The sequence below is a fragment of the Chlamydotis macqueenii genome, chromosome 15 (assembly GCF_036417535.1).
Source record: "Chlamydotis macqueenii isolate bChlMac1 chromosome 15, bChlMac1.mat, whole genome shotgun sequence".
NCBI lineage: Eukaryota > Metazoa > Chordata > Aves > Otidiformes > Otididae > Chlamydotis > Chlamydotis macqueenii.
In genome coordinates, this window is record NC_141570.1 from 9,070,116 (window position 1) to 9,095,850 (window position 25,735).

Below are 25,735 nucleotides of genomic sequence, written 5' to 3' on the forward strand. Positions count from 1 at the left end.
CGCCCGCGCCAGGTGCTCGGCGACCGCGGCGGGCGCCCCGGGAACCGGCGCCCCGGGAACCGGCACCCCGCCCCGGAGGCGGCTCCGCCGGGGCCACGGTCCCGCCTCCGGGGAGCCGCTGCAGCCGCCCGCTTCCCTTCCCTCCGAACCGCATCCCCCGAAAAGGAAAACACCACACACACACACACAAAAAAAAGGCGATTCGTGTTACCTGCCATAGAACACGTTGCTTTATTTCTGATTGCTTGCCAAGATACTCGGTCTCCTTCCCGCCACGAATTAAAACATGCTTAGCTTTTGGCCTGGATCACAGTAACATCATAATAAAAGGGCAGAAAGAAATGGTTTTCAGACACATGACCATCCCTGGATTAATAATTTATAGAGCAAAGAGAAAGAACAATCTTGACCTCACATATTTTCACTTGTATTACAGGAAGGTTCATCGAGGGGTAAAAAACATAGCTCACGCTAATAGACAGTAAATAGCAGCTCCTGGGTGGGGAATTTAATACCAGCCCTGTCTTCCTGTACTCTGCAGGAAGCAGAAGGAACTTCTTTGGCATTACACAGAGATATGGATTTTTCTTGTCTTCCTCCCCTCCCTGCGTGTCTTCCTTTCAAGCAGACACGAGCAAAACTATGGACTGGACAAAGCCACAGCTGAGCACCAGGCAGGGCGCAATACAGAGAAGCCAATGAAGTTCTGGAGTGGTGCCTCTTGCAGGAATTTCTGTCCCAAAGCAGTAAAACAGGGATGCCTCCATCACTTTAACTACGCTGTAGCTGCTGGATGCTGCCAGCTGGACGTGGGTTACCCAGCACACCCACCACACCACAGGCACTGCCACACTGGTGCCCAGTGCCCTTCCCAAAGGCTAATGTTGTCCTCTGAACAGAGAAGCATCCTGAAACGGAATGTGGGGCCCAACAGCCACCACTGGGACAGGCACAGGTGAAAAGCGAAACAGAGTAAGAACAAGGCTGGCTCTGCTGTCCTAGACCTGTGCTCCACCCATGACTTTTTTTCCTTTTTACTAATACTGTACAGAATTATTGACCCTCAGCCACTTTTGTGTTAATACAGCTTGTTACCTCATTTTTGGCCTATTTTATCTCTGCAGAAAAGCACATATGTTAAAACTTCCAGCAACTATTCCTAAGTAACTTCTCAGGTCAGCAAGATTAAAAAACAAACAAAAAATACCAACCTTTGGATTAAAGGCACCCTCACTAGCCAGTGGGGAATTGGTAATAAATCAATTTGTTTTGCGTTCTGAAGCTGTGCTCTTGTAATGGCTGAGGATCTCTTACCAAATGGCTAGTGCTCTTCCAGGTCCTAAACTGGGTAAAACGTTTCTATCCTGTACCAGACACATTCAACATAGAAGTTTTCTAGTACTGCTTTAAGATTCCGTTTTGCCCAAAGCAACATTCCTGGCATGACTGCAGAGGACTTGTCTGCAGATCTCTTGTACTGATCCAGCAGTTGCCTGCATGCTGCACAGGCCACAGGGCAAAGCACGGGGATAGTCGAACACAAGAACTCCCCCAAAATTAAAACAATCACTCAGAACTTTCCTGAATGTTTAGAAGAATTTCTGACCTGTGGCATTATGAAGAGGAACAACAGAAAAGAAAGTGTCCTGGAAATGCATGGTGTTACTAAATTTGACAGAGGGATCTCCAGCACCAAGGAAAACAGTATATGGCACTGGCTCCCATGTTCAGCACAGACTAAGAACTGCTGCTTTTGTGATTAAGGTACATTGGAGAAATAACGCACGAGAGAAACCTACCGCACTCCCTGCATGTGCCTGTCAGGCTCTGGCAGAATCATCCATTCTCTCCTCAGCATACCCGTCTTCCTGTTTTCCCACCTGGGGTTGCTGTGATCCATAAAATTAATTCAAACATTTCCAAGTATCTAAAAAGCCTTCTCAACTGGAAAAAGCAGAAAATAGAAAATGTTCTCACAAAATTCCTGGAGAAGTTAATCTTGTTTCAATTCCTCCAATCTTTATTTAAATTTGTTCTCAAGGGGTCATTAACCCAATAATTTTCTAGCACACCAAGTTTCAGAAAGAGTCTAATTAATCAGCAAGTGTATTACTCACCTTTCTTCTTTGTATTCTTAGTGGTAAGAAAAGGAACATAACTAAAAAGTAAAACTGACACCCCAGATAACTCCCCTAGGGAACCCTTACACCGTAAGTATTCCTATGTAAGGCAGAACTGGCCCTCCTGTATGTTCACAGCCAAACACAAAGACAGCCCACACTTAGCTGGCTTCAAGGGATCAATAAAGTATTTGGGCTCTGGCGGTGCAATACATATTTGCATCTGGCACACGAATTGCATGAATGCTGAATAATACTAAATGAGTTTTCAGGAATGCTACCCAGAGGTTTCAATTTCCACCTCCTGAATTTTCAGGAATGATCAACTGGAAGTTGTTCAAACAAAGGCCATGAAATGTGGCACTCAACCAAGGAACCAAACCCACCTGCGTAACAGGCTTCTCTGAGGTATCCAGCTCTGGTACAAAGAAGCCAATCCTGCATGCTCTCAAGCGGAAGCACAGCGTCTCGGGAGGGCAGCAAACAGTCCCAGAGCGTCAGCCTTTGCTATATTAAAAAAATCCCACCTCGGAAAAAAATCATCCTGGAGATTTGTGAAAAGGAGATGGGGAAAAAGTAATAGGCTTGAATTCCTGCTCCCTTGTACTAGCCTCCAGAATGACTTGTTGAAGGATGAGAGGAAGTTATAGCTTATTCTAATGGAAAAATAGCTAAAAACCATATTAGTTATATTCTAGACCAATCTACCAGCACGAAGGCAAGAACGCTTACAAAGCAGTGGTTGTGTTTTGTTAAAGTAGTTCAGTGCAATAAGGAAGTTACTGTGCTTTAATTCCATGTCTCTCTATTTCACAACAATTTCCCTGAAGATACATCTTTCTCCTCTGCCAGTAATACATCAACTTACTGATCATAAACATGCATATCTAAATTACTTGGAGAATGTACGTTTTTATCAACAACATTATGGTTTTATTATGAAAACCGATTATCCACACAGATTCTTATTGCTATAAAGCAATTTGAAAATAGCATACCTGAGCTGATGACACACAGGTGAGATAAGAAATGTGCTCATTTATGTCTGATTCAGCAACCTGATATGTAATGATAACTTATTTTTAGAAGTACTGCAAAAAATGGATGAGGAATGTTCAGAAAAATCTGGTTATTGATTTAACTACCAATAGAATATAATAAGAAACACTAGAAATGTTGTGATTTTTTTTTTCCCCTGCACATGTATTACTGGTGAAAACTACTGAAGGTTTCTTTTTCTTTTTCATCACATATGCTATTATTGTCAAACTAAAGCAAGAATTATTCCAAGAAATAAGTCTCTCAGGGATGTTTACTACAATTTAACAGAAAAAACACCCTCACTGTCAGATGAAAAAAAGAGATCCAAGCTTCTACTGACTGTGTTTGTTCCAGTTCATACTTGGTTTTCACATGCAAGGGTACAGCTGTGCCATTTCCACTGCAGCCCATGTCACCGGATCCAATCACTCAGAACAAGCTCAGGAGTTTGCGCCCACGACCTAACGGGAGTTGACCAAATGCCAGACTTTGGAAGTTTTTACAGCACCCAACACCCACGTGGACATTTAATAGTAACAGAAGACAGTGAAACAAAGCCGGTTTCAAAGACAAACGCCTGTGAGAGACCCCCCCAGCACCCAGAACACCCCAGCACCCTGCACACAGGGTGCTTGGGCCTTGCCTTGTCCTAACAGAGAGGGGGTGCCTGCTAGCGGGATTTACACCCTGCTGTGTTTCCTCGCAGTATTTTTAAAGCAAGCCCTGGGCAAGAGGAATAAAAACACTCTCCTGTCCCCAGATCTGAAACCTTATTAATTTAAACTTAAAAGTTTAAGGATACAAAGCGATGCCATGGAGCAAAGTGGGGTCGGGACTAAAGACAACGTGCACGGTGCAGGAGGGAGTGGGCCCTGCCCCTCTCAGCCCCTCGCCTCAGCCGCTCCCCTCGCAGCGGGGCGACACACGCCGCGCCCTCGAGAAACCCCACGCCCCCCCGCGCCGAGCCGGCGACAGCCACGACCCCGGGGATGAGGCCGACCCCTGCGGCAGCTCCTGGCCCGACGGGGCCACGGCGGCCCCGCGCGCCTCGCCTCACCTCACCTCCCGCCGGCTGCGGGCGCCCCCTGCGGGCGCGGCGCCCCGAGGAAGGCGGCCCCAGCGGGGAACCTGCCCCCCGCCGCGCCAGCGGCTCCGGCTCTCCGGCAGCCGCCGCCCCACAACTCTGCCGGCTCCGTAACGCCCGGAAACGGCGGCACCGACGCGGGGCTGCGGCTTTCCCCTCCCCGCGCAGACATGAGCGGGCTCGGGGCCGCCGCGGAGCCGCCGGGCTGGCGGCTGGGCAGCAGCAGCAGCGGTAAGGGCGCGGGGAAGACAGGTACCGAGCGCCGCGGGGCTCGGGCGGGGAGGGAGCACCCGCCGGCGGGCAGGTGGCGAGGGGAAGGAGGGACGGGAGGGAGCGGCGCTGCCCCCGCCTCGCCTATCTCAGCGCTGCGAGGGTCCCGGGGGGGCGGCCGGTCGGGGGCCATATTGTGGCGAGCCCCTCTCCGCAGCCCCTGTGCTTCCTCCGTCTCGCAGAGGTCTTTCTTCCCGAGGAGAGGCGTCCCGCCGCACCTGTGGATTTCCTGCAGGAGCTGCCCAGCTACCAGTCGGTGCTGAGGCGCCGCGCCGCCGCCGGAGGCACCCAGGGGCGGCGGGCGACCGCGCAGTTCCCCGCGGGGTTCCGCGCTGCTGAGGCCCCGGGGCCGGAGCAAGAGGGAGACGAACTGGCCGATCGCCCTGCGAGAGAGTACCCCTTGAGTATGGCGGAGAAGAGGAGATTAAGGTTAATCTTTACACCTTTTTTTTTTCCCTTTGTTTTAATTTTAAATTACATTTTCTTAAACACAACACAGGTGCGATGGAAGGCTGAAGCAGAATTGGGTTCATCTGTATCAGTTTCACCCTGTGGCGTGTGGTTTTGACAGGAAGTTGCCCAGTTTCTCATGCCAAAACGTGGCAGGCTCCCTAAGGCACCTCCAGCTCTGGGAGCATAGCCCGGGGCTCCTGGGTGGCGTGGGGGGGTGGCTGACTGGGAGGGATAGGTTGAATTGGAAGAAATGAGTCAAAACTGGGAATTACCTGCAGCAGCCAAACGTGTTTCTCGCCGGCTTCCTTTTTCTTTCTGCCTCAGGGTTTTGTGCTTTTAAGGGTTACTGTGGATTATCTGTCATCAGCAGACTCCTGCTATGCGAGTGCTGCTGTTCTTGAGCATTCTCAGCAGTTCTTCCAAAATACATTTCACTCTCTGTGGTGTGACTCAGTACAGGTGGAAAGAAGCTTTCCAGGACCGCTTCTTCTTCTTTTTTTTTTTCTTTTTTTTTTTTTTTCTTTCCATATCCGCTTTTGAATTGCTCTTTGCTGTGAGCAGTTCCTGCCCCTCTGCTGGTGACCCCCAGCAGGGAGGGGATTGTGTGCTTTGTCCCGCCTGTATGTCTCTGCCTGTTCTCTCATCTCTCAGTGATGGGCTGAAAGCTCCTCTGAGGAGAGAGGGTACAGTACGTGTTTTTACATTGTCATGGAACAGCTGCAGCTTTTAATCAGGTACTTTGTAGTTGTGGTTATGAACTGGGAGAGAGGTGAAAGTAGAATTAATGTCTGGTGCTCCACAGAGAGCAGGAGTTAATCGCTTGCAAGGGAAATGGGTTACAGCCTGGCCCTGGAGTTATGTTTAACCATTACAGCCTGTACACAAGAAACAACAGAAGGCCTAGATCATGATAAAGGAAAGTGTTTGATACGTTGAATTTGTATTTGAAGTTGGATATCTAAAGCTCAGCTCTTAAAGGTGGCTGTGGTGCGTGTTAGAAAAGGGGTTGGGATGTCCCAGGCTTGTTTACACGTTCTAGTGCTGAGAGATTCTGGTGGGGCTTCTTGGCACTTCTGCAGATCCGTAATCTCCATGTATTGTGCAGCAGCTGCCAACACAAAATGCTTGATAGAATACATCTCCCGAAAGCTGAACACTGAACTTCTGTAACACAGATGAATGTGCAGCCCACGCCCCTGTTTAAAATGCAGCCCAAACACGGGCCAGATCGTTCTCCCAAAGTGTCGGCTTAAAACACTGCGTGCTGCAGCCTGTAGCTGCTGCAAGATGAACTCTTTTGAGAGTAGCTGTATTTGCACTTCGAGGGGAGGTCATCTGCTGCCTGTATGATTGTTGCCTATAGGGTTTAATTCAGTTTCCTGTCGTAATGCCGGTTTTACTTTCAGCTGAGAAGGATGTGGAGACTTTGTCAACATACAGCACACACGACAGTGGCGTGGCAGTGAGTCGCTTATACACTTCAGTGGGGTTGTGTACATCGTCTTTTAAAATTGAAACTTGTCTTCTGCTCTAGCATGGTGTCCTCGTGGGTAGTTAACTGCTGCCCTTCTTCAGTGGCGTCAGAGGCTGAAACAGCATTTGCTGCATACACATCAATCTTCAAGCTGTGTTACTGGGAAGTTTTCGTCTGTTTTTAAGGTTTCTTAAAAAATGAAAAGCAAACTCTGAGCCACTCAGAATTCTCCTTGATGCTGTTGCTGGCCATGCAGCAGTTTTAAAAATGCAAATGTGTGCATATAGTATGACAATCTGTAAGTGAGAAGGGATTAAAAATTGTAGACAGTTTGTGGCACATCCTCAGTGTTTGTTTGCAGCTTGTTACTAGAACAGTAAACCCCCCCACGTGTTGGCAAAGAAATACTTTCTCAAATTCATTGAGTTGGCACTTTCCAGCAATTTTTTTTTAATTGCTATAAAAATTGAATAATTGAAAATGAATAATTTTAGTAACATTTGTTTTCTGTTGTGTGCTGGAATGTGATATAAAAGTTAAAATTATAAAATCCAAATTAAATACTTAAGCCTCTATATAGCACACTTTCTATGTTTTTTTACTTTTTTCACCATAACATATTTTGACATTTCTTTCTGATTTTGACATCTGTGAATTTTCTACAAAAAAAAAAAAAAGAATTCTCTATTTTGAACAGCTGCATTTTTAACATTAAAAGTGGAAAGCTAAATATTTTAGAGACATTTTTTAAGAGTCTCTTGGTGAAGATGCTCTAGTCAGAAGTTTTGAGGAAATAATCTTCTCTTCCTTTTCCAGCCATTTGTAAATACAAAATCATTAATGGAAACTTCCGCAAGATCCCACTGGGAAGTTCACCTACATTTTTTTTTATGCGTTGTGCTGTTGTCAATGGGATATTTTTTTTTTTTCTTTAAGAGAGGCAAGTGTTTTCTGTGAGAGGACTTGCTGTATTTGAATTAACTTGATGTCGCAGTGACCAGGAGGAATAGATGGGGATGGCTAGCTTGTGTTACTCCGACCTTCAGCACTCTGCTATCCCACGGAGGGCTGCAAGCAGGCTCCATTTTGCCAGGACCTGTTACGTGTACTGAGAAAGTATTTCTTGTGCTCAGTAACTGTATTTTTTGATTCTTAGGGACTGTCAGCAGGCTGATATAAAATATTTATCTGGATGGAAGCAGTGGAAAAGAACTAGCAGTAAATCATTGAAAAAAGTTCTCAATGAAGTCAAGGAGTTGTCATCTTACCTGGAGCTTTGGCGACATGATATTCACAGCATAGAAGGTATTTATTATCAGATATTGATTTCTCCTCTTTAAAGGTGCTTCTGTTATTGGTAGTTTTACATGTGTGAGAGTAGTTTCAGGTACAAATGTATGCATTTAAGAACTTACTTGCTTCCCTTATTATTGCTGGTGTAAGATCCATGAGGGGGTAGAGGGAAATATATTGGAGAAAATTATTAAAAAGTCACATTGCCATTTCAGTTATATTGCTAAAAGCCTGCAGTACTTAAAACCAGCTTTAGTAATGTTTCTTCAGTTAACGTAGTGTAGCTGAGATTATAATCTGTTCATTCTGTATTTTCAGTGATTTTATCATCTTAATTATTGGTCACATGTTTCTTCTATTCCCAGGGAGATTTGGTACTGGCATCCAGTCCTACTTCTCCTTCCTGCGTTTTCTGGTCCTGCTGAATTTTATAATTTTTATCCTGATGTTCAGTTTTGTTACCCTTCCCAGCATCGTTTCTAAATATGGAATATTCAACAGTAGCTTTGCTAAAATTCCTCTGAAGAACATAGGTAAACATCTTCTCTATGTATTGCTGTTGTTTGTGAGATTTCCCATTTCCATCAGCTACTCCTCCACCTCCCAGGACAAATAAATACTTTTTTTTTGTAAGAATTTGCTGTGTTTGAATTAACTTGGATCTTGCAATTTAATGGACATTACCGTTTGAGTGACTTTTCCTGCTTTTCTTTTGACAGAGCCTCACTGCACAGTTTATAAACCTAGTGGTAATAAGGGACTTGTTTACTTCTATACTTACATCAAAGATTTGCTCAGTGGCACAGTAAGTAATTAGATTTTAGATTTTTATTTTTTTTTAATTACATTTCTGTCTCACATAACATGTAAAATGTGAAACCGTTTTACTTGGGTAACAAAATTTTGATAATTTTGAAAAATGATAAGGCATATGCATCACTGGGGTGAAATTATCCTTTACCCTTTATCTGTGAGAAAGGGAGTTTTCAAACTGACTTTTACTGGGCATCCACAGGGCCTGGTTGACCACGTGCGCCTCTCTTCCCCAGCTGCTAAACGTTACATATTCTGGAGCACGCTGCCTATTGTGCTCTCTGTGTAGGGTCTCAGTGTGCTTGTCGTAGAGCTCTCTCATTGGAGAGGGGAGGGATTTTAAGCATGTGGTGTCTGCATTACAGTTTGGTAGAGGCAATGGCAGTATTTAGAAGCTACAGACTGTTGTAGCTTGCTGGGGGCCGCAATGGTAATTTTACATTTACAGAGTGATTGCTTAATACCAAGTTGGATTTAACTGGACAGTTGCTGCTGCTGTTAGAAATTCTATTTAAATTTCATGTTTTCACAGGGATTCCTTGAGATGACAAGTTTATTTTATGGCTATTACACGATAGATGCTGCATGGGTCAGTGTCCTGAGCTACAACCTGCCGCTAGCCTATCTGCTGGCTACATTTGGCTACCTCGCATTAAGTCTCCTTTGGATAATAAAAAGGTAAAGATGTTGGTATAGTTTATTTGCTGCCACCTGTCGCACAGTTTACATTCCATTCTTGTCTGTAGGGAACATACTGCATTCTAGAACTATTTTATGTGGAAATGGAGAATCTTTTGCCTGAGGATACAGTGCCGTACTAGTTTTTGTCTATCTTTGGGAAACTGAGCCAGGAAAATAAATAAAAATAAATTAGAAGTTTTAGTTTTGCATATGTATGCATATGTATAAATAAAAGTTGGTTTTAGTATACAGTAGTTGTTGTTGGAGGATTTTATTCTGGGGGGTTTTGGGAGTTGTTTTTGCCATCTCAGTTTCCTGAGCCAGCTCTTTGTAGTGTCAGAGAAGCACTGGATGAGGTGAGAAGGTATGACTGTGGCTAAGTGCAGAGGGAAGTAGCCTGTGTCAGCTGACTTTGGTTGCTGCAGAACCTCAAACTGAAAACTTCCCAGAGATTTCCTGATAAAAAGCAAATGTGGCTGTCTGCTCACTGGGGAGAGGAGTGTAATTTTGTCTTTGATGAGCCAGGTTGCTTGAGGTGTGCTTTTTTGTTTCATTTTCTGTGAATAAAACATGACTTTTCATGAATAAAGTAAAGTTGCACTTTTCTGTAGGTCTGTGGAAGGATTTAAGCAGAACTTGGTACATGGTGAAGATCAATTTCAGAGTTACTGTAACAAAGTCTTTGCAGGCTGGGACTTCTGCATTACAGATCCAAATGCAGCACGGCTAAAACATCGCAGCTTGCAATATGAGCTCCAAGTGAGTAACTTTCATTTTTCTATGATTACGATTTTGTATAGCTTAGATGGCTAAAAAAGAGAAGTCTAAAATTCTGCAGAGAGTGGAATAAGGATAAGAAGGATTGAAGTAATTTATACTGGGGGAAGGGCAACCCACATCCTCTTGCATGCTTTCTAGGTAGCTAGAATTTTGGTGAAATGTGAGGTTGACAGCCCTTCCCCCATTCACTGGGAACTGAAGACAAATTGTTAGCTGCTTATCTTACCTGCCTCTTCCTCAAACTCCAGTCCTACTTCTGGTGTCAGTTTCAACATAATCCAGAAGGAAAAGCTATCCCAGCTGTGGGCAAACCCCTTGTACTGTCAGGAATCAGTTTGAGTATACTGGGTTGTAAGTCTGCAATGTGGTAGGCAGTAGTTTGGGGAGGAATTAAATTCAGATGGTACTCTTCATACCACTTGAGAGCATTGCTGCAGTAAGAAGATACTGAAAGTTTTTTCATTACATGTCTGATACACATGCACAAACAAAATGCTGATGCAGCTGAGAGATCTCCCAAATCATAAAGCTCTCTCAAAAGAGAGTTTGAAAGGCTTTTCTGCTGAAACCAGTACCTTCTTTTTGCTCTTTGTACACTGGAAGCAGAGATTTGTGTAGTGAAGCAATTACCTTTGAAAAGGTACTTCCACTTGAAACCAAAAGGCAGTAATAATGGTTTTCATAAATTACAGTGAGCTGCTTTCTGCTCTGCTAAAGTTCACAGTCATTTTTTCATCATATAATCAGAGCCTCCCTCACTTACCAGACTTTTGCCTATAGAACTCACACCTTAGAAAAACTTACCCCTTAATGTTATTGTTTGATGTAAGGAAGTCCTCAGAAGATACCTGGGGAGCCTGTGTGTTTGCCCAGGTTAAATAGCCTTCACACGCCATACAGTGTTTTCACATCAGCTAAGGTGAAACACACCGAGTTTATGTGACAAGCTGCTCAAGACTGTACTTCTTTGTTTCTGTGCCGTCCCTCATTTTTCCCTCACAAGGAGTAGGAGAAGGAAGTTCAAGCCATAGCCGTGAGGACTGGTTACTTACCTGCAGAAGTAAGCAGATGAGTGGCCTGATTTACCCATTTCAGAGTTTAGTACCAAAGCTATCTGAGATTAGTCTCTCACAATAAACAGACAAGTTGTCTTTCTGTCCTCAAGGAGATATGTTACTGATATACTAGAGATAAGAGGATTACAAGACACTTGTCTTTGGCTACGGGGCCCTCAGCCTGAGGAGACTGAGCACACAAGTGCTTCCACTCCTGCATGGACCTGTATGTGTCAATGAAAAGGCACCTTTAGTTCAGTGTGCTTGGGCATGCTGTGGAGTGACCCTGCTAGAACAGTCTATGGATTTGTACGTCCCAGAGGTAGGAGGCATGGTGGCAAGTGGTGTGTGCTGCACCAGAAAACTACACATCCTTTTTCTTTTGTTTATAGACAGACTTGGAAGAAGAAAGACTGAAGCGAAAAATAGCTGAGAGGACAATGAAAGAAAAGATACGCATCTACTCTCTGAGAATATTTATAAATATAATTGTCATTGCAGTTTTATCAGGATGTTTCTACTCTATTTATAGAGCAACTGTCTTCTCTCAAGAAAACTCAAATGTAAGTATCAGACATGACATTAGGACAGATTCAGTTGGGGCTGGTAATTACAGCAAGAGGAACTATTGTGAAAGAGTCAAGTATCTTAATATAGCACCTTTCATGCAAGGGATCTGAAAATGCTTTCTACAGACCTGCAATATTTTTAGTAGAGGAGAGTGAGAAGGATCAAGAAGCGTGTGCAAAAAAACCTCAGTGATGTCTCCCTTTGACACAGAAGCTCCAGTGTCATCTGCCTTGGAGCTAACACAGCTGACAAGAAAAGCAGCCGTCACTTCCCTTCCTGTGTCTCGCTGTGATCTGCTAGCATGAGCGCTTGTGTGGGCAATGAACTGGCTCAGGGAATTGATCCGGTTAAAACAAACTTCATCGTGATCAGTTTCTTGATCTGGTTCACTGTTCAACTGCAAAAATGAACAGTAAGGGAAGGGGAGAGTAAAGATTATGATCTATATTGTGGCTTGAGCTACAGCAGTGTGGGGATACAGGAAGACTTTGAACAGGGAGTGCTTTGCAGAAGAAAAGCTTCTTGCATCAGTAGTGGAAAGAATCAGGTTGGGTGGGGTTGTTTGCTCCTGGCAAGACGAGCAGGTGGGAAGAGCGGTTCAGAAGAAGAGCAACAAGAGCAGACAACAGTTCTGCAACAGTGATTGACTTCTCTGTAGGACCCCAGGGTTCAATTAGCCTGACATGAATAAAGACTGCACTTTTTCTCTCCCCTCTGTTCATTGATGGTGTAATAGGCACTGGCTGTGCATGGGGAAAGTTGTGCTTATGGTGGGCCTAACTCTTAACTTCTGTAAACTGCCAGGATTGCAGAGAGAGAAACATACTGTTTGAGAGCAGAGGAGGAGGATAGCGTAACACTGAACAACTCAAAAACCAGCTTCACTTGCTGTGGGCTTTATGTATAAGGGCTGACCTTGCCTAAATGAGTAGGTAGAGGAGCTTGTTAAAATGGTAGGAAAGTCAGGGGAGCTGCGTGGCACCAGTGAGAGTAACTTGAAAAGTGTCTGTGCTGTGGCGTAGGTGTAAAAGGTGATAGCCTTAGTGCTGGGTTAAACAACACAGTCAGACACAAGCCTTGGTGAGATGAGCCTCTTCAAACAGAAGCTTTGGTGAGGTGCTAAAATGCTCATATATGGAGGTGGGGGCAGTTACTGGTGAAGGGAGCAGCAAAAAGCGAGGGTGTGTAGCAGCAAACTGCAGAGACAGATGTTAGCAGTCGCTTGTGGTTCCAAATGTAGGTGGAGGATGGAGACAGAGTAAAAGATGCCACCTGAATCCTGGACAAGAGAGGCTGTTGAGTGGCTGGAGAGACTGTGATGTCAGGAACATGTATTTCTCTGAGTATTATCTTCCTCTAATCTCTTGTACAGGATGTCAGCAATACCAACTTCCAGGCTAATCTCTTAGTGCAGTACTTGCCTTCCATGGTGATCACATTGGCCAACTTCATTGCTCCTCAGATCTTTTCATTTCTGATTACATTTGAAGATTATTCACCAGCCTTTGAAATCAGGCTGACATTGATGAGGTAAGGACAGTTTTATTGTGGCCTTGGATGTTTCAACAACTTGTTCTTGGTAGGTTATAAATATTGTAAGTGTTCAGATACCAAGAAGCAGAGAGGTTGGATTCTGCACTGGAGGCCCTGGGCACTGGAATCTAAGCAGACATTGTTTGACTTCTGTTTAGTCGGAAACTAATTTTAAATCTGGAAACAATCTCCTGTTTTTGATGACAGTACAGTGCAGGCATTTCAGTGCCCAAGTTTTTCTCTCAGTCCACTTCAGTTATGTGATCTGGACATCTTCAACAACCTGAATAAATAGTCAGCAGGGGAGTTGTTACTGCAGAGCTGTGGATTCACGCCATTTTGTATGCAGCAGTTGCTGAATGAACAAATGTGTGTATACAGCAGTGACTGAAGCAAGGCTTTGCTCAAGGCAGAAATTAGAAATTTGGGGATAAAATAGTTCAGTGTGAGAGTGTGAAGAACTAGCATTTGACCGCTTAACGCAGTAAGATCTGGGTTGAAGCAGCTGAACTCTGTCAAGCCCCTGTGCTTTGTATTTCTAGTTTGGCCACGTGCTTCTGAAGGGCTGAAGCCACCTGAGAGGGAAATGCTGCACACAGAGTTGTCACCTGGCCTCTCAGACTGTGCTTGAGAGAATAGAAGCCCATTGTGGGATCAAGATCCAGAACTAAAATTAACGATCTAGGAACAATACTGGGAAAAGAAACAAGGGACTGTAGCCTAAAGCAGGGAAGGTGAAAAGCAATTGAACTTACCACAAAAAAAAAGAAGTATCTTTATTCTCCACCTGGTCATTCCATTAAAGCTCTGTAACTTTTGTGTTTTTAGTCTTCCTTGAACTCCTGTGCAAGTTAAGTCAGGTGTTAGACTGGCTCTTTTTTGGCAGATTTGGAATTGGATTTTGCCTTTCTTCCAGGTGTGTCTTTGTGCGGTTGGCCAATATCGGTGTTCTCTTGTTTTCACTGTGGAGTCAGATCTCTTACTGTGCCACCGACAAGTGTAAGGCCTGTGGATACAATTATGAACTCTATCCTGTAAGCAGATTTATCTTAGTCTTTAATCATCTGAACTTGTGAATAGAGATTTATTTTCCATGAGGCTTGCTTGTCTAGAGGTATTCAGAATCAGACCTAGAGTTGCCGTTCATGTTATACCTCGTGCTGATTTTTACTGCTCAGTGCAAACCAGCACAGTTCTTAACGTATCTTTTGTTTATCTAAAACTGTGATTCTAATTACTCCAGTGAGAGATTAAAGTTTAGCATAGTCTTTCTGACTATCAGGAGGATTGTTTGAGGAAGCTCTGTCCTTGATATAATTGTGTTGCTGCCTTTTGCTCCAATAAGACAAATAGTCTCTCCTCAGAAAAAAAAAACCCTCAAAACAGCAAACAAAACCAAAGAAGACCCAACAAAATAGACAAAGAAAAAGCTTGAAATAGAAGCTCTGAAACACTAATTTTAGAAATGGGAGTTAATACAGTTTGAACTTTATGGTGTTAACTGACTCAGAGGTTTGTTGCTTTAGTGATTGACAAATTTATTTTTCAAGTGTTATTTAGACTCCTAATCTTGTTTTTCCTGACTTGTTTTTATAGTGCTGGGAATCTGAAGTTGGGCAAGAAATGTATAAACTGATGATATTTGATTTTATTATAATTCTTGCTGTGACCCTGTTTGTGGACTTTCCTAGGAAGTAAGTGTCTCTGCCTTTTGAGCATACTTCTGCAAATGACATATGAAACACACTTTCTTTTTTCTATTATTAATTCTCCATATTTCAAACCAGATTATCAGTTTTAAAATTAAGCATAAATATTTCTAGTGTTTTGAGCACTTGTTTGCTGTTCAGATAGCTGTGTAGTTCTTGATATTTAAGTCTTTTTTTTTCTTCAGACATTTTTCTGTTGATTTGTCTAATGCTTGAATGCTAAATGTCTGTGTGTTCCAAATGTGTTAGAATTCGGCTAAGGCCTATAACTTCAATTTAGAACTCATGATGTTTTTTGGTTTTAGGTTGTTAGTTACTCATTGCTCTTGCAAGCCAATTCAGTGGTGTGGATTGCAGGAATTTGGAATTTCTGACAATGTCTTGGAAATCATTTATGGGCAGACTATCTGCTGGATTGGAACCTTCTTTTCACCACTTCTCCCTGCAATAGCAACTATAAAATACTTCATCATCTTTTACATTAAAAAGGTAATGAGGATGTGTGGTAAACAAACAAATTGAGCACATCTCTGGTTTTTGTAATACAGGTATGCAGTTGATTTAAAACAAACAAAAAACCCTAAAACCACCAAGGGATGCAGTGTACTGGTAATGAGGTGGTAGTATATTCTGGTTTCTGTAGGTTTTTGCTTTTAAGATAAAGTAGAATTTTTCTTTGAAATCAAGCAAACCAACATTTTACTACTTCCCTCATCAATTATGTGTGTGGGTTTTTTTTTTTTTAATAAAATCTTTTTATGTAATAAAGCTAGTTTATAACACTTTTTTTTTCTGCAATAATCTAGCAGGGATTGCTAGTAACAGATCTCAGAACTTCGACAAGATTTTGCCAAGCTGCTAAAAATTTGGAAGCAAAATGGATAATCCAAGCTGGATTGGATGTTCAGGACATAATTTCTGCCTATCAGAAGCTTTAACTTGTGACCACACAGCTCTGCCTGTGCAACAAATTCTTATTGATACTTTAGGTCTTACAAGAGGGAGTGTATGCAGTGAAGATGTGGCAGACCAAAGCTAAAGACTGTGCCGTGGATCATACACCAGAGGACCACGTCAGTTGACTCTATGCAAGTGTATGAGACCCTCTGGATCAAACTCTTACCCAAAATAGGAGACATTGACTTGTACTAGAATGTAAAGCATTCTTCTCTTAGCCCTTTTCAGTCCATGTACATCAAAGGAAGGATAGTTAATGTGGCAGCTGGTAGCATATTTGAGGATGGAAAATTCAGTTGGTGGGGAAAGTATACTTGGATGTTTGCATATGGATGTACTGGTAAGTCTTGCTCACTCTCCCTCTCCAGATCAGTTTGATACACACATGTAAACCTGCAGCTAGACCTATCAGAGCATCAAGTTCCAATTTTTTCTTCTTGGTGGTGCTGTTGATTGGGCTCCTCTTGGCTTTTATTCCTTTGGGATTCAGCATAGCATAGTAAGTGACAATTTTAACTTCTATGTAGTTGACATTTGTTCTAAGGTTGTTGGTTCTCTAAACACAGACATGCAAATTTGGAATGATAAATTGGAATAAATATACAGTGGTTAATAAATCAAGTTATAACTTAGTTCATTTAAAAAAATACAGTATTAAAGACAAAGGACGCTTTTACCCTGTCAGCAAAATGGTGCTGGGCTTATGTTGGATTATTTTATCTTTACATTTTGCATCTCATTTCTGTTCTGCTTTTTTGACAGTATCCCATCCTCCAAGGCGTGTGGGCCATTCAGGAATTTTAACACTTCATGGGCAGTTGTTCCAGATACAGTTCTTAGGTTTCCAACAGGTCTGCAGCAGGTCCTTCATGGCATAGCATCAGAAGCCTTTGCAGTGCCTTTTTTTATGGTCATCTGGTGAGTATTGTGGAGGCCTGATTCAGTCATGCAGCTGAATGCTTACTGAACTGATACCAAAGAGCTAGTAGACCAGATTTTCTGTCTGCAGTCAAAAGCATGAAAGCCTGTATGAATCCTCAGCTGGTATGTCTTTGCCTGTTTATTCACACTCATTGGTTTTGTGCAATTTCCTCTTGCATGTCCCGTATCCCACACTTGTCTTTCTCAGAACTGTTAACTGTGAATCATTCTGCAAATTAGTATTGTAAGCCCTGTAATCACAAATCCTATCCACAAACCTTGGTTAAAAAAAAACCAAACCAAAACAACAACAAACAAAACCCCCAAAACATCTGTTCTGTAAGATAAAATTTGAGACAGAGTCATAGAATTTTTAAGGTTGGAGATCACCTCTAAAGATCATCTAATCCAACCCTCCTATTCAAAACAGGATCAAGGAGAGCAGGTGCTCAGGAAGTGTGTCCAGTTAGGTTTTGAATATCTCCGAAGATGGAGGCTCCGCAACCTCTCTGGGCAACCTGTTCCAGTGTTTGGTCACTCTTGCAGTAAAAAGGGTTTTTTGTCTTACGTTTAAATGGAATCTTTTGCATTTCAGTTTAACCCAACTGTTTTCAGATCTTAGAGCCTTGTTACCTGGTATTTTCTGCAACTTGTACACTTGACAAACAATGCAGTTTATTTCAGACTCCACCCACCCTCTTCTTTCATAACACGTTTATGTATTCTCTGGAACTGAAGCTGTTATTGTGTACACAGGAAATATCGAGTCCTCTTTTTTGGTTTGGGTGTTTTTTGTTTGTTTATTTGTTTTTATGGTAAAGCCTGTGTAAGAGGTGGAGGATGACTTGCACTGCTACCATACTACTTATTATTGTAAAAGAAAAGACATGATTTATGTAGGCATTTGTACCATTCTAGTTCTCTTCATCATCTAGTGCACCGCGGATAATCTGGGTTGCAGATTACATATGTAATATATGCTATAAGGAATGGCTGCAATACTGATCTGTGGCTGCTTACCATAGTTAGAAACCTCAATTGGAAGCAGAGAGTTACTCTAGTGAAACCTCATTAGACTTAATTTCTGAGGAGCAAAGCACCCATACGTACACTTAGAGCAGGGCAGGAACTAACAGTCTAGAGAGAGCTGTCAGAAGACAACTTGTAACATCTGAAAGTGGCCCTGCCTCTCCATCCTCTAGCACTCAGTTCCTGTCTGCTGGCAGGACAAATACCTCAGCAAATGCTTTTGAGCAGAGCTATGCCCTACCTACCCCAGCTGTATATTGTTTTTGTTTTTGTTTTTTTTTTTTCCCCTCCAGCAGCTTCTCATCTGAAGCAAATGCACAAACTGACAATTTCTTAGCCATTAACAGCCTTTTTCTGACTAATTCTGTTTTGGAAGATGGTGACATACAATGTTGGTTTGTTGTTTGCAGCCTCGTAATGTTCTATTTTATTGCCTTGGCTGGAGCACACAAACGAGTGGTTGAGCAGCTGAGGGAACAACTGGTTATGGTAAGATTTGACCCACTGTCTTCTCTGAATCTCTGAAGTTTTCTTTGTTGTGTCAGTAATCAGGCATGCAGAGGAACAAGAGTTTTTATAGTCTTCTGGATTCTTGGTGTTTGGACAGGCAGTGAAGAATGTTTTACAAAATTACATAGGAAAAATGACTGAAGCACTGAAGTGCTTTTCTTGGGTATCAGCTGCAACTGCAGCAAGGTCTGGTTATATCAGGTGACACACGTGCATGAGATACGCTTCTGAGAAGCAGTGTCGCTGTTCTTCATCTGTTGTCTTGCTTAAATCCACTCATCTGCATGTTTTTTTTCTGTGAAACAAGAACCTGAATCTTGTGCTTCCTGTCCCCTCCACCATCTTACACAACCCTCACCTTTTTTTCCTTCTCTGCTCTCACAAACAGGCACCCAGCTCCCTGTTAACATTCCCTCCAGGCCTATGTTTCTACTTCGTTATGTCTGGTCTTATTCCTGAGTGCAGGTCACAGTGTCACTTGCAACAGGTCCTCAGGGTGGGTTGAGTCACCACTAACTAGTCCTTTGGAGAACAGTGCCAATGCAGACATGCTTCTCTGCAGCCGTCAAAAGCTGCTGCCATGTACCAGCTTGATAGTATTCATATACTGGTGGTCTGTCAAACTCTGCCATAGTCAGAATCTAGCTTCACTAATAAGACTTCTCATTTTCTTAGAAAATAGCCCATTTCTTCATATGTGCTTCTTCTAGATATGGCATTTAACAACCTGTCCTTAGAAAAACACTGTGCTGGGGAGAGATTTTTGAAGAGTAAGGAATTTAGAAGCAAAAGCCTTGTTGCTTCTTCAAGGGTTCCCAAATCACTTAGGAATTCTGAAAATCCTTATGTGCTTTTCATTTTTGCTTGCTCATTGTTGTTAGGCTTCTGGAAGTATGGTTTTAAAGTTTTTAGGTGGGTTAGATGATTTTACTGGGCTCAACGTAGAACTGTTAATATGTGACGTAACACAAGATAAATGAGGTCAAGACTATTGTAAACTTTAAATTGTTCAGGGAATTGAGAGTGTGCTGTGAACCACTAATTAGAGTACAATGTGGTGAGTGTGCCTATTTATTTCTAATAAATAAATGAGCTGTTTATAGGTAGCTTGTACTACTTCTGTTTGTCTAGAATGTATTTTTCATTCTGTCTTTCCAGGAGAGTCGTGACAAGCTGTTCCTAATCAGAAAGATAACGGAAGCTCAGAAGTAACCTTGAAAACCCCAAAAAAGCCAGAAAAACTTGACTTCCTGAAACTCCCAGAACCACTAGATAAGAATTGAAGCATCTGCAGCACCTAAAAACGGAGCAGCTGACTGGCAGCTTGGCACTGTGATCTATGTAATGGATGACTACAGTCTTCATGTTGATTATGCTAGTAGGCCTTAAAGTTTCCAAAACTGGAAATTTAGCTGATTTGTACTGTGTTATACCTGTCAAAAAAATTGTATGGTAGGACACTTTATTGCTGCTACAATTTCAGAGTTGTTGGGGTTTAAGTCTGTATTTTTTCAGGAGTTTGGGTAGAATGTGATCAGGACTGAAACCCTTGAAAAACTTTGTACTGTTTTTATGAATTATGCTTTAAGAATTGGGAGGGAGGGGAAAGGTATGGTTTTACATGTTTCCATCTCACTTCTCTTTTAAAACCAAAGCAAGAGAGACACGCATCAGTATTTTGAAATAGCGCATAGGAGAAGAAAATGTTGCATGGGTTTGAAATAATTTTTCTAAATATTTTTAGAGAAGATAATTTTATGTTTATTTTGCTCTGAAATAGCAAGCGCAGTTGAGCACTGGATAACTTCACAAAACGGTTCAGAGAAAAGAAGCTGATAAGAGTTCTGGATAAACACTGGGAGTAGGAAGAAACCACCAGTCATCTGGTCACTGAGCGGTGTCTGTCCCAGGAAAGCCATTGCTTGGGTACCAGCCTCACCGCTGTGGAGTAGCCTTTTTTTTTTTTTTTTTTTCTAAATATGTTAAGGCATTATTACTTGTGTTTTATTTTTGTACAAACTTGACTACTGTTCTCTGTGTTCTAAAATGTGAATATTTGAGAGTTAAGTTATAGTTTGGAAATACAGCATTCAGAAATTTATGTGTCAGTCCTTGTTTCTTCTTGCTTAAATGAACTGCTGGAGCTGTATTTTTAAGCAGACTACTAACGGTTTCCTTTATTGAAAGATTGTGCTTAAGGATTTTCTGTATAGAGTTGTGTTTATTACTTGAAATTTGCCATTAGGACACTGTTAGTTAATACATGAGAGCCTGTTCTTTTTATGTTGCATTTTGGAATGTTTTCTGACTTCATTTTAAAGAAATTAACATTCAGAAAGTTTTTTTTTTGTTTTTTTTTTTTTTTTACTAGAATGTCTGATGTTTTTAAAAAATAGTTTGCTTTGACTGAGACCGGCCTTTGTGCAGCCAGGGCCTAGCGCCCCTGAGCTCTCGCGCCCCGAGGCGCTAACGGCACCCCCGCGCCGCCCCGCTTCGTGCCTCAGGCGGCCGCCCTGCCCCGGTTGCATGGCAACCAGAAACGCCGGCCCTGACTGACAGCTCCGCTCTCCAGCCAATGGGAATGGTGGCGGGAGGCCGGCGCCGAGGCGGCACGCCGTGATGACGTTTGGCGGGGCGACGCGGCGGAGGCGTCGGGGTCAGCGGGATGGAGGTGGCAGCCGCCGTGGCTCCGGCCGTGCGGCGCTCGCTGGGGCACTGCCGGCCCCTCCGCTGCGGGGCGGGTACGGTAGGGGCTCAGGGGGCTACGGCCGTGTGTCTCGCTCCGCCACCCGGGCCCGCCCGCCTGCCTCGGACCGGGGCTGGGCGGCGGCGGGGCTCACGTCACCTTTGTCTCTCCGGCAGGTCCGCGGGGGAGATGGCCCCTGCCCGCCGGAGCGGTTTCCCTCAGGCTTCGCAGCACGCGAGTGGCGGCAGAGGGCATCAACAAGCCCATGATAGACCGCATCATCCGGGTGGACCATGCCGGGGAGTACGGGGCCAGCCGCATTTATGCGGGGCAGATGGCCGTCTTGGGTAGATCGAGCGTGGGGCCGATTATCCAGGTTAGAGGACCTAAAAGCCGTCGCTGTGTTTCTAGTTAATTTGCATTTGATTAACGGTCGAGTGGAGTTGAAAGGTCACAGCTCTCATGGTGAGACAGTTGTTCATCTTTTCCCGAGCATGTTCAAACGTGGGTTTACAGAGTGGTGGGATCACTTGGTAAGGGAGTTACCAGTACTACAACTACTGTAGTATTGCCACAAAGACTTATTTTGGAAATGTTTTTAGGTTGCATATTTATAACTAGCCTCATCTGCCCTTCACGATGTGATGTGAATAGTGTTACCTCAGCAATCAAAGTATGAATGGCCTGAGCTGCTTTGTTTCTCTTTGTGTTTATTAGTTTTCTTGGAGATGTTTAACTTTTCTGGTTGTATACTTCACTGTGATCTATCTCTTTTGCAGCAAATGTGGAATCAAGAGAAAGACCACTTGAAAAAGTTCAATGAACTAATGGTTGCATACAGAGTTCGACCTACTGTTTTATTGCCTTTTTGGAACGTAGCAGGATTTGTTTTAGGTGAGTTTCTGTTATTGTGATTATAGTTGTTCTGTAAGGTCTTCAAATGTGTAAATTACTTGTATTGCTTCAGTTTTAATAGTTTTCATATGTTTGGTGCCACAATTGCAGGTGCTGGAAGTGCTTTACTTGGAAAGAAAGGTGCAATGGCTTGCACGGTGGCAGTGGAAGAGACTATATCGGATCACTACAATAGCCAGATCCGAACTCTTATAGAAGAAGATCCAGAAAAATACAAAGAACTATTGCAGGTATTTAACTATGACTTAAAAAGTAATTTAACAAATTAATTGAATTATCTAGTGTGACATTAGTCTTCTAAAATAATATACTTATAGAATTTACAGTAGATCTTTTTGTTCTCTCACTTAGAATGCTGAAGTCAACAGAAACTTTTAAGTTAAAATTATGTTTTTTCCTTCAGCAGCACTCAGTTGATCAAGTTGGAGTAGGTTCAGAATGCTTTCAGTAACTCAGCATTTCCCTCTTGATTGTGAGAACTGTTTCTTGAATTTTGATAACTTTTAATCAAAAGGAAGGGTTTAGAGGGAAGACAAAAGGAGAAAATATGATTGTGTAGTAACATTTTGCTTGTACTGGATATGATTATATAGTTCTAGTCTTGGATACGGTTCAGAGCACGGAAGGAGCTAATGTTTGTTAGCTCTGCAAGAAAACTATGTCCCAAGTATATTAGGCATCAAATTGGGGCACGTTCCTGTAGGGTATTTGTGGGAAACTGACTTGTTTCCACATGCAGCACATCGGGCTCATTTGTGCTGTCTTTGGTGGGAGCTTGCTTTAGGGTCCGCACGTTCATTTCCATTTTTGCTGACTATCGGCATGTTCAGTGGTGCTTAGTTTAACGCGTAGCCAAGCCTGGTTACTCCAAACGTGTCTTCTTGTTACAGAAATAGTATCTGAAGTAACCCAGGTTGTGCTGACGTGTGCTCAAGGGAAATACTATCCCCGAAAACAAAGACTGTAAACTGAGAGGGCACAAAATAAAGAGAAAAAGCAAAGCAGCACGGTTATTCATAGTGTCCACGTGAGGAGGACTAGCCATGAAACCAAAAGCAATGCAAACCTGTTGGGTAGGGACACTGCTTGGGTGTCTGTAAACTCTGAGCACTTTATTAAGCAATTCTAGTTATCTGCAGGCATCTCAAGAGAAAATACTTTAAACCTTTTTGTCCTGCCTGAAAAATTAGAAGAGAAAAAAATAGTGTTCCTTCGAGTACTTTAGAATGGACCAAAGCCCTGTTGGCTTACAGGGATACAGCCTTACTGATTGTCAGGCAAGGCAGGGACCTTAATTTCATTATTTAAATTGTCAGAGTAATTGTATGTATGAAAGTGATCAGCGTTACGAGTTACTGTGACTATAGATTTTCTTGAAACAGTGAAAAAGATAGTGCTATATTAAACAGCAGCTTAGTTTTTTTTAAAGACTTCTTTTGAGAATATTAAAGGAACTCTATGTTTGGGGAATGCTGTAAATAATTCCCTTCTTGCTGAGTTGGAGATTCAGGTCTTTGAGAAGCTTTTGAGAGACCTGGGCCTCGGTTGCCTGTCCTGGTGCACACAGCGGTTAACAGCATGTAGTTTTGTATACTAGCTGCCTTGATTTCTCTGCCAAGGAGACTTACTAACTAACTGCTATTTTTAAAGATAATAAAGCAATTTCGGGATGATGAACGGGAGCACCATGACATTGGGCTGGAGCACGATGCAGAAGCAGTAAGTACAATGTTAACTGATTGTCACTGTTAGTGAGGATGTAGATGTGATATTCTTACCTTCCCTATCCAGTGACTGGGATGTAGTTCTTTGTTTGAGAAACAGAAAATAAGAGAGAAATGGAAACATTCTATCACGTTGATTGTTTTTCATTTAGTTTTCTCTAGGGCAGATTACACTACAAATACAGACTTTTTTTGGTGGAGTTTGTGTGTTTTGCTTTGGGTTTTTTTTTTTTGGGGTGGTGTGGGGTTTTTTTTGTTTTTGTTTTTTTGAAGATAGTGTTTACTATTCCTTACCAGAGTCTGGTTCAAACAAAACACTTCATTATGCATATTCAATCTCTTTTTGTTTGTTTGTTTTGTTTTGTTTTACAGGCACCAGCTTATTCAGTTTTGAAGATGGCTATACAACTTGGATGCAAAGCTGCAATATTTTTATCAGAAAGAATTTAGTGACATTTTCCATAAAGTTTGTGGCAATAAACTGTGACACAAAAATGTATGGAAATTGCAGAAGACTAATAATTATTTTATTCAGCCTTAAGTCTTCTTCACTAAGCATCTAATTCAGCCATCCTTTGTCACACTGAGTATCTGCTCAAAAAATATCTATATTAAAAACTGAGCTATAACGTGTATAAAGATGGCAGAATTGGGTCTGTATGAACTAAACTTTCTTATTCAGAGACTGTTCACAAGATGGCAGCAAAATATGTGTGTATATATGTGATTTATAATATGTGTGTGTGTGTATACACACACAGAGAAATAAATACATTCTCCGTTGCCTTTGAATTTATATGTACTTGAATTAAGCTGGAGCTCATCAGCTCATTTTTAACTGTTTATTACTGACTAGATAGGATATTTTTGAGTTCTATTTTCAGAGTAAGTAAACAAAGTACTGGTAAGTACTTCTTTTCAGTCTGTCTTGAATAAAGAATGGTATAATAAGAATTTCATTTGAAGACTTGTTTGTGGGGTTTTTTAAATTTTTTTTCAGGCTCAATTCTACATTCTTTATTTAACGTGAAGTTTTCTTCTTTCGAGATTTTTGTTGTTGTGTAGTTTGTTTGTTTTGGGGTTTTTTTTGGGGTTTTTTGTTGTTGTTGTTGGTTTGGGGGGGGGGGTGTCTGTCTTGGTGTATGTGTAAGGAATTGATCCTAGATACAAAGCAGGTGGAGAAAGCAACCTGGAACACCTGTGTAATTGCTCTTAATATTCTGTTAGAGCTTTCAGGTTTATCTTACTTTGCTTCTAGTCTTCAATGGCTCTTGAATACAGATGCTCTTGCTTTCTCCATGTTTTAACAATTCCTCCGACTTTCTGCTGACATACTGGGTAGCAATAGAAATAAAAAAAGACAGTTGTGCATGACTGTTCTGTTAGACACTGATCAAAGATGGTAAAAGTACAGCAATGGAATTGGTGTGTGTGAAACTGATAGGGGTGAAATGGACTTTGTGTGAGAGTGCATCTTTTACTCTTTGTCTTAAGAACTTCCTGACCATTCCATTCTTTTCCTGTTGCATCATTATGGAAATGTGATAACTTTCCAAATATATGAGGATAATATAGAAGATGCTGATACCTGGATACAGATTTTTAAAGTCCCTGTGAGAGAGACTTTTTAATAGCTGGGAAGCATGATCTCTAGATTATATGCAGGAAGGCAAGGAAATCCTATTAATAATAGTGCAAATAAAGCACTTATCCATGCTTTTCCCCTAATATCCATGCTTCTAAAACTTTGGGGAGACACTTAACTTTGGGGAGCTTGCTTAACTGCCACAAGCTAAGTTTTGTTTCCCAGTTTTACAAGCTTCCCTGTTTCTACAGGCCTGTGGGTTTTGTTTTGTTTGCTTGATTTTTTTTTTTTTTCTTAAGAACAGCTAAGCTTGACAGATTAAGAAGCAGGATTTTCTTGCATCTTGTTTTCTGGTTAAAAGCTAGGATGTATTAGAAGTCAGTATTTCTTAACCCAAGCAACATGGTATAACTAATTGAACAGGTCAGCTGTGGATGTGAGATGTAATGGATATAAACCTTGTCGAAAAGGAAAGAATTGGACACCAAGAAGTAAAACAGCAGCAAGTGTTGCCCATTACTGTCAGGAGGAA

General features: G+C 42.2%; 2 protein-coding genes across 2 annotated transcripts; both read left to right on the forward strand.

Annotated features, from left to right (window-relative positions):
- The first annotated feature begins 4,337 nt into the window (after window positions 1–4,337).
- Window positions 4,338–20,394, forward strand: TMC7 (transmembrane channel like 7). The gene is made up of 16 exons (XM_086760168.1): window positions 4,338–4,476; window positions 4,698–4,944; window positions 7,599–7,747; window positions 8,101–8,268; window positions 8,455–8,540; window positions 9,081–9,226; window positions 9,841–9,988; window positions 11,457–11,627; window positions 13,007–13,164; window positions 14,084–14,201; window positions 14,764–14,861; window positions 15,182–15,365; window positions 16,202–16,332; window positions 16,596–16,751; window positions 18,194–18,272; window positions 19,452–20,394. Exons 1-16 carry the CDS (start codon window positions 4,416–4,418, stop codon window positions 19,503–19,505), a joined length of 2,154 nt encoding a protein of 717 aa, XP_086616294.1. The 5' UTR covers window positions 4,338–4,415; the 3' UTR covers window positions 19,506–20,394.
- Window positions 20,395–20,947: 553 nt separating this feature from the next.
- Window positions 20,948–24,577, forward strand: COQ7 (coenzyme Q7, hydroxylase). The gene is made up of 6 exons (XM_086759884.1): window positions 20,948–21,034; window positions 21,156–21,355; window positions 21,759–21,873; window positions 21,985–22,124; window positions 23,545–23,613; window positions 23,991–24,577. The coding sequence occupies exons 1-6, from the start codon at window positions 20,959–20,961 to the stop codon at window positions 24,066–24,068; spliced, it is 678 nt and encodes a 225-aa protein (XP_086616010.1). The 5' UTR covers window positions 20,948–20,958; the 3' UTR covers window positions 24,069–24,577.
- Window positions 24,578–25,735: the final 1,158 nt, after the last annotated feature.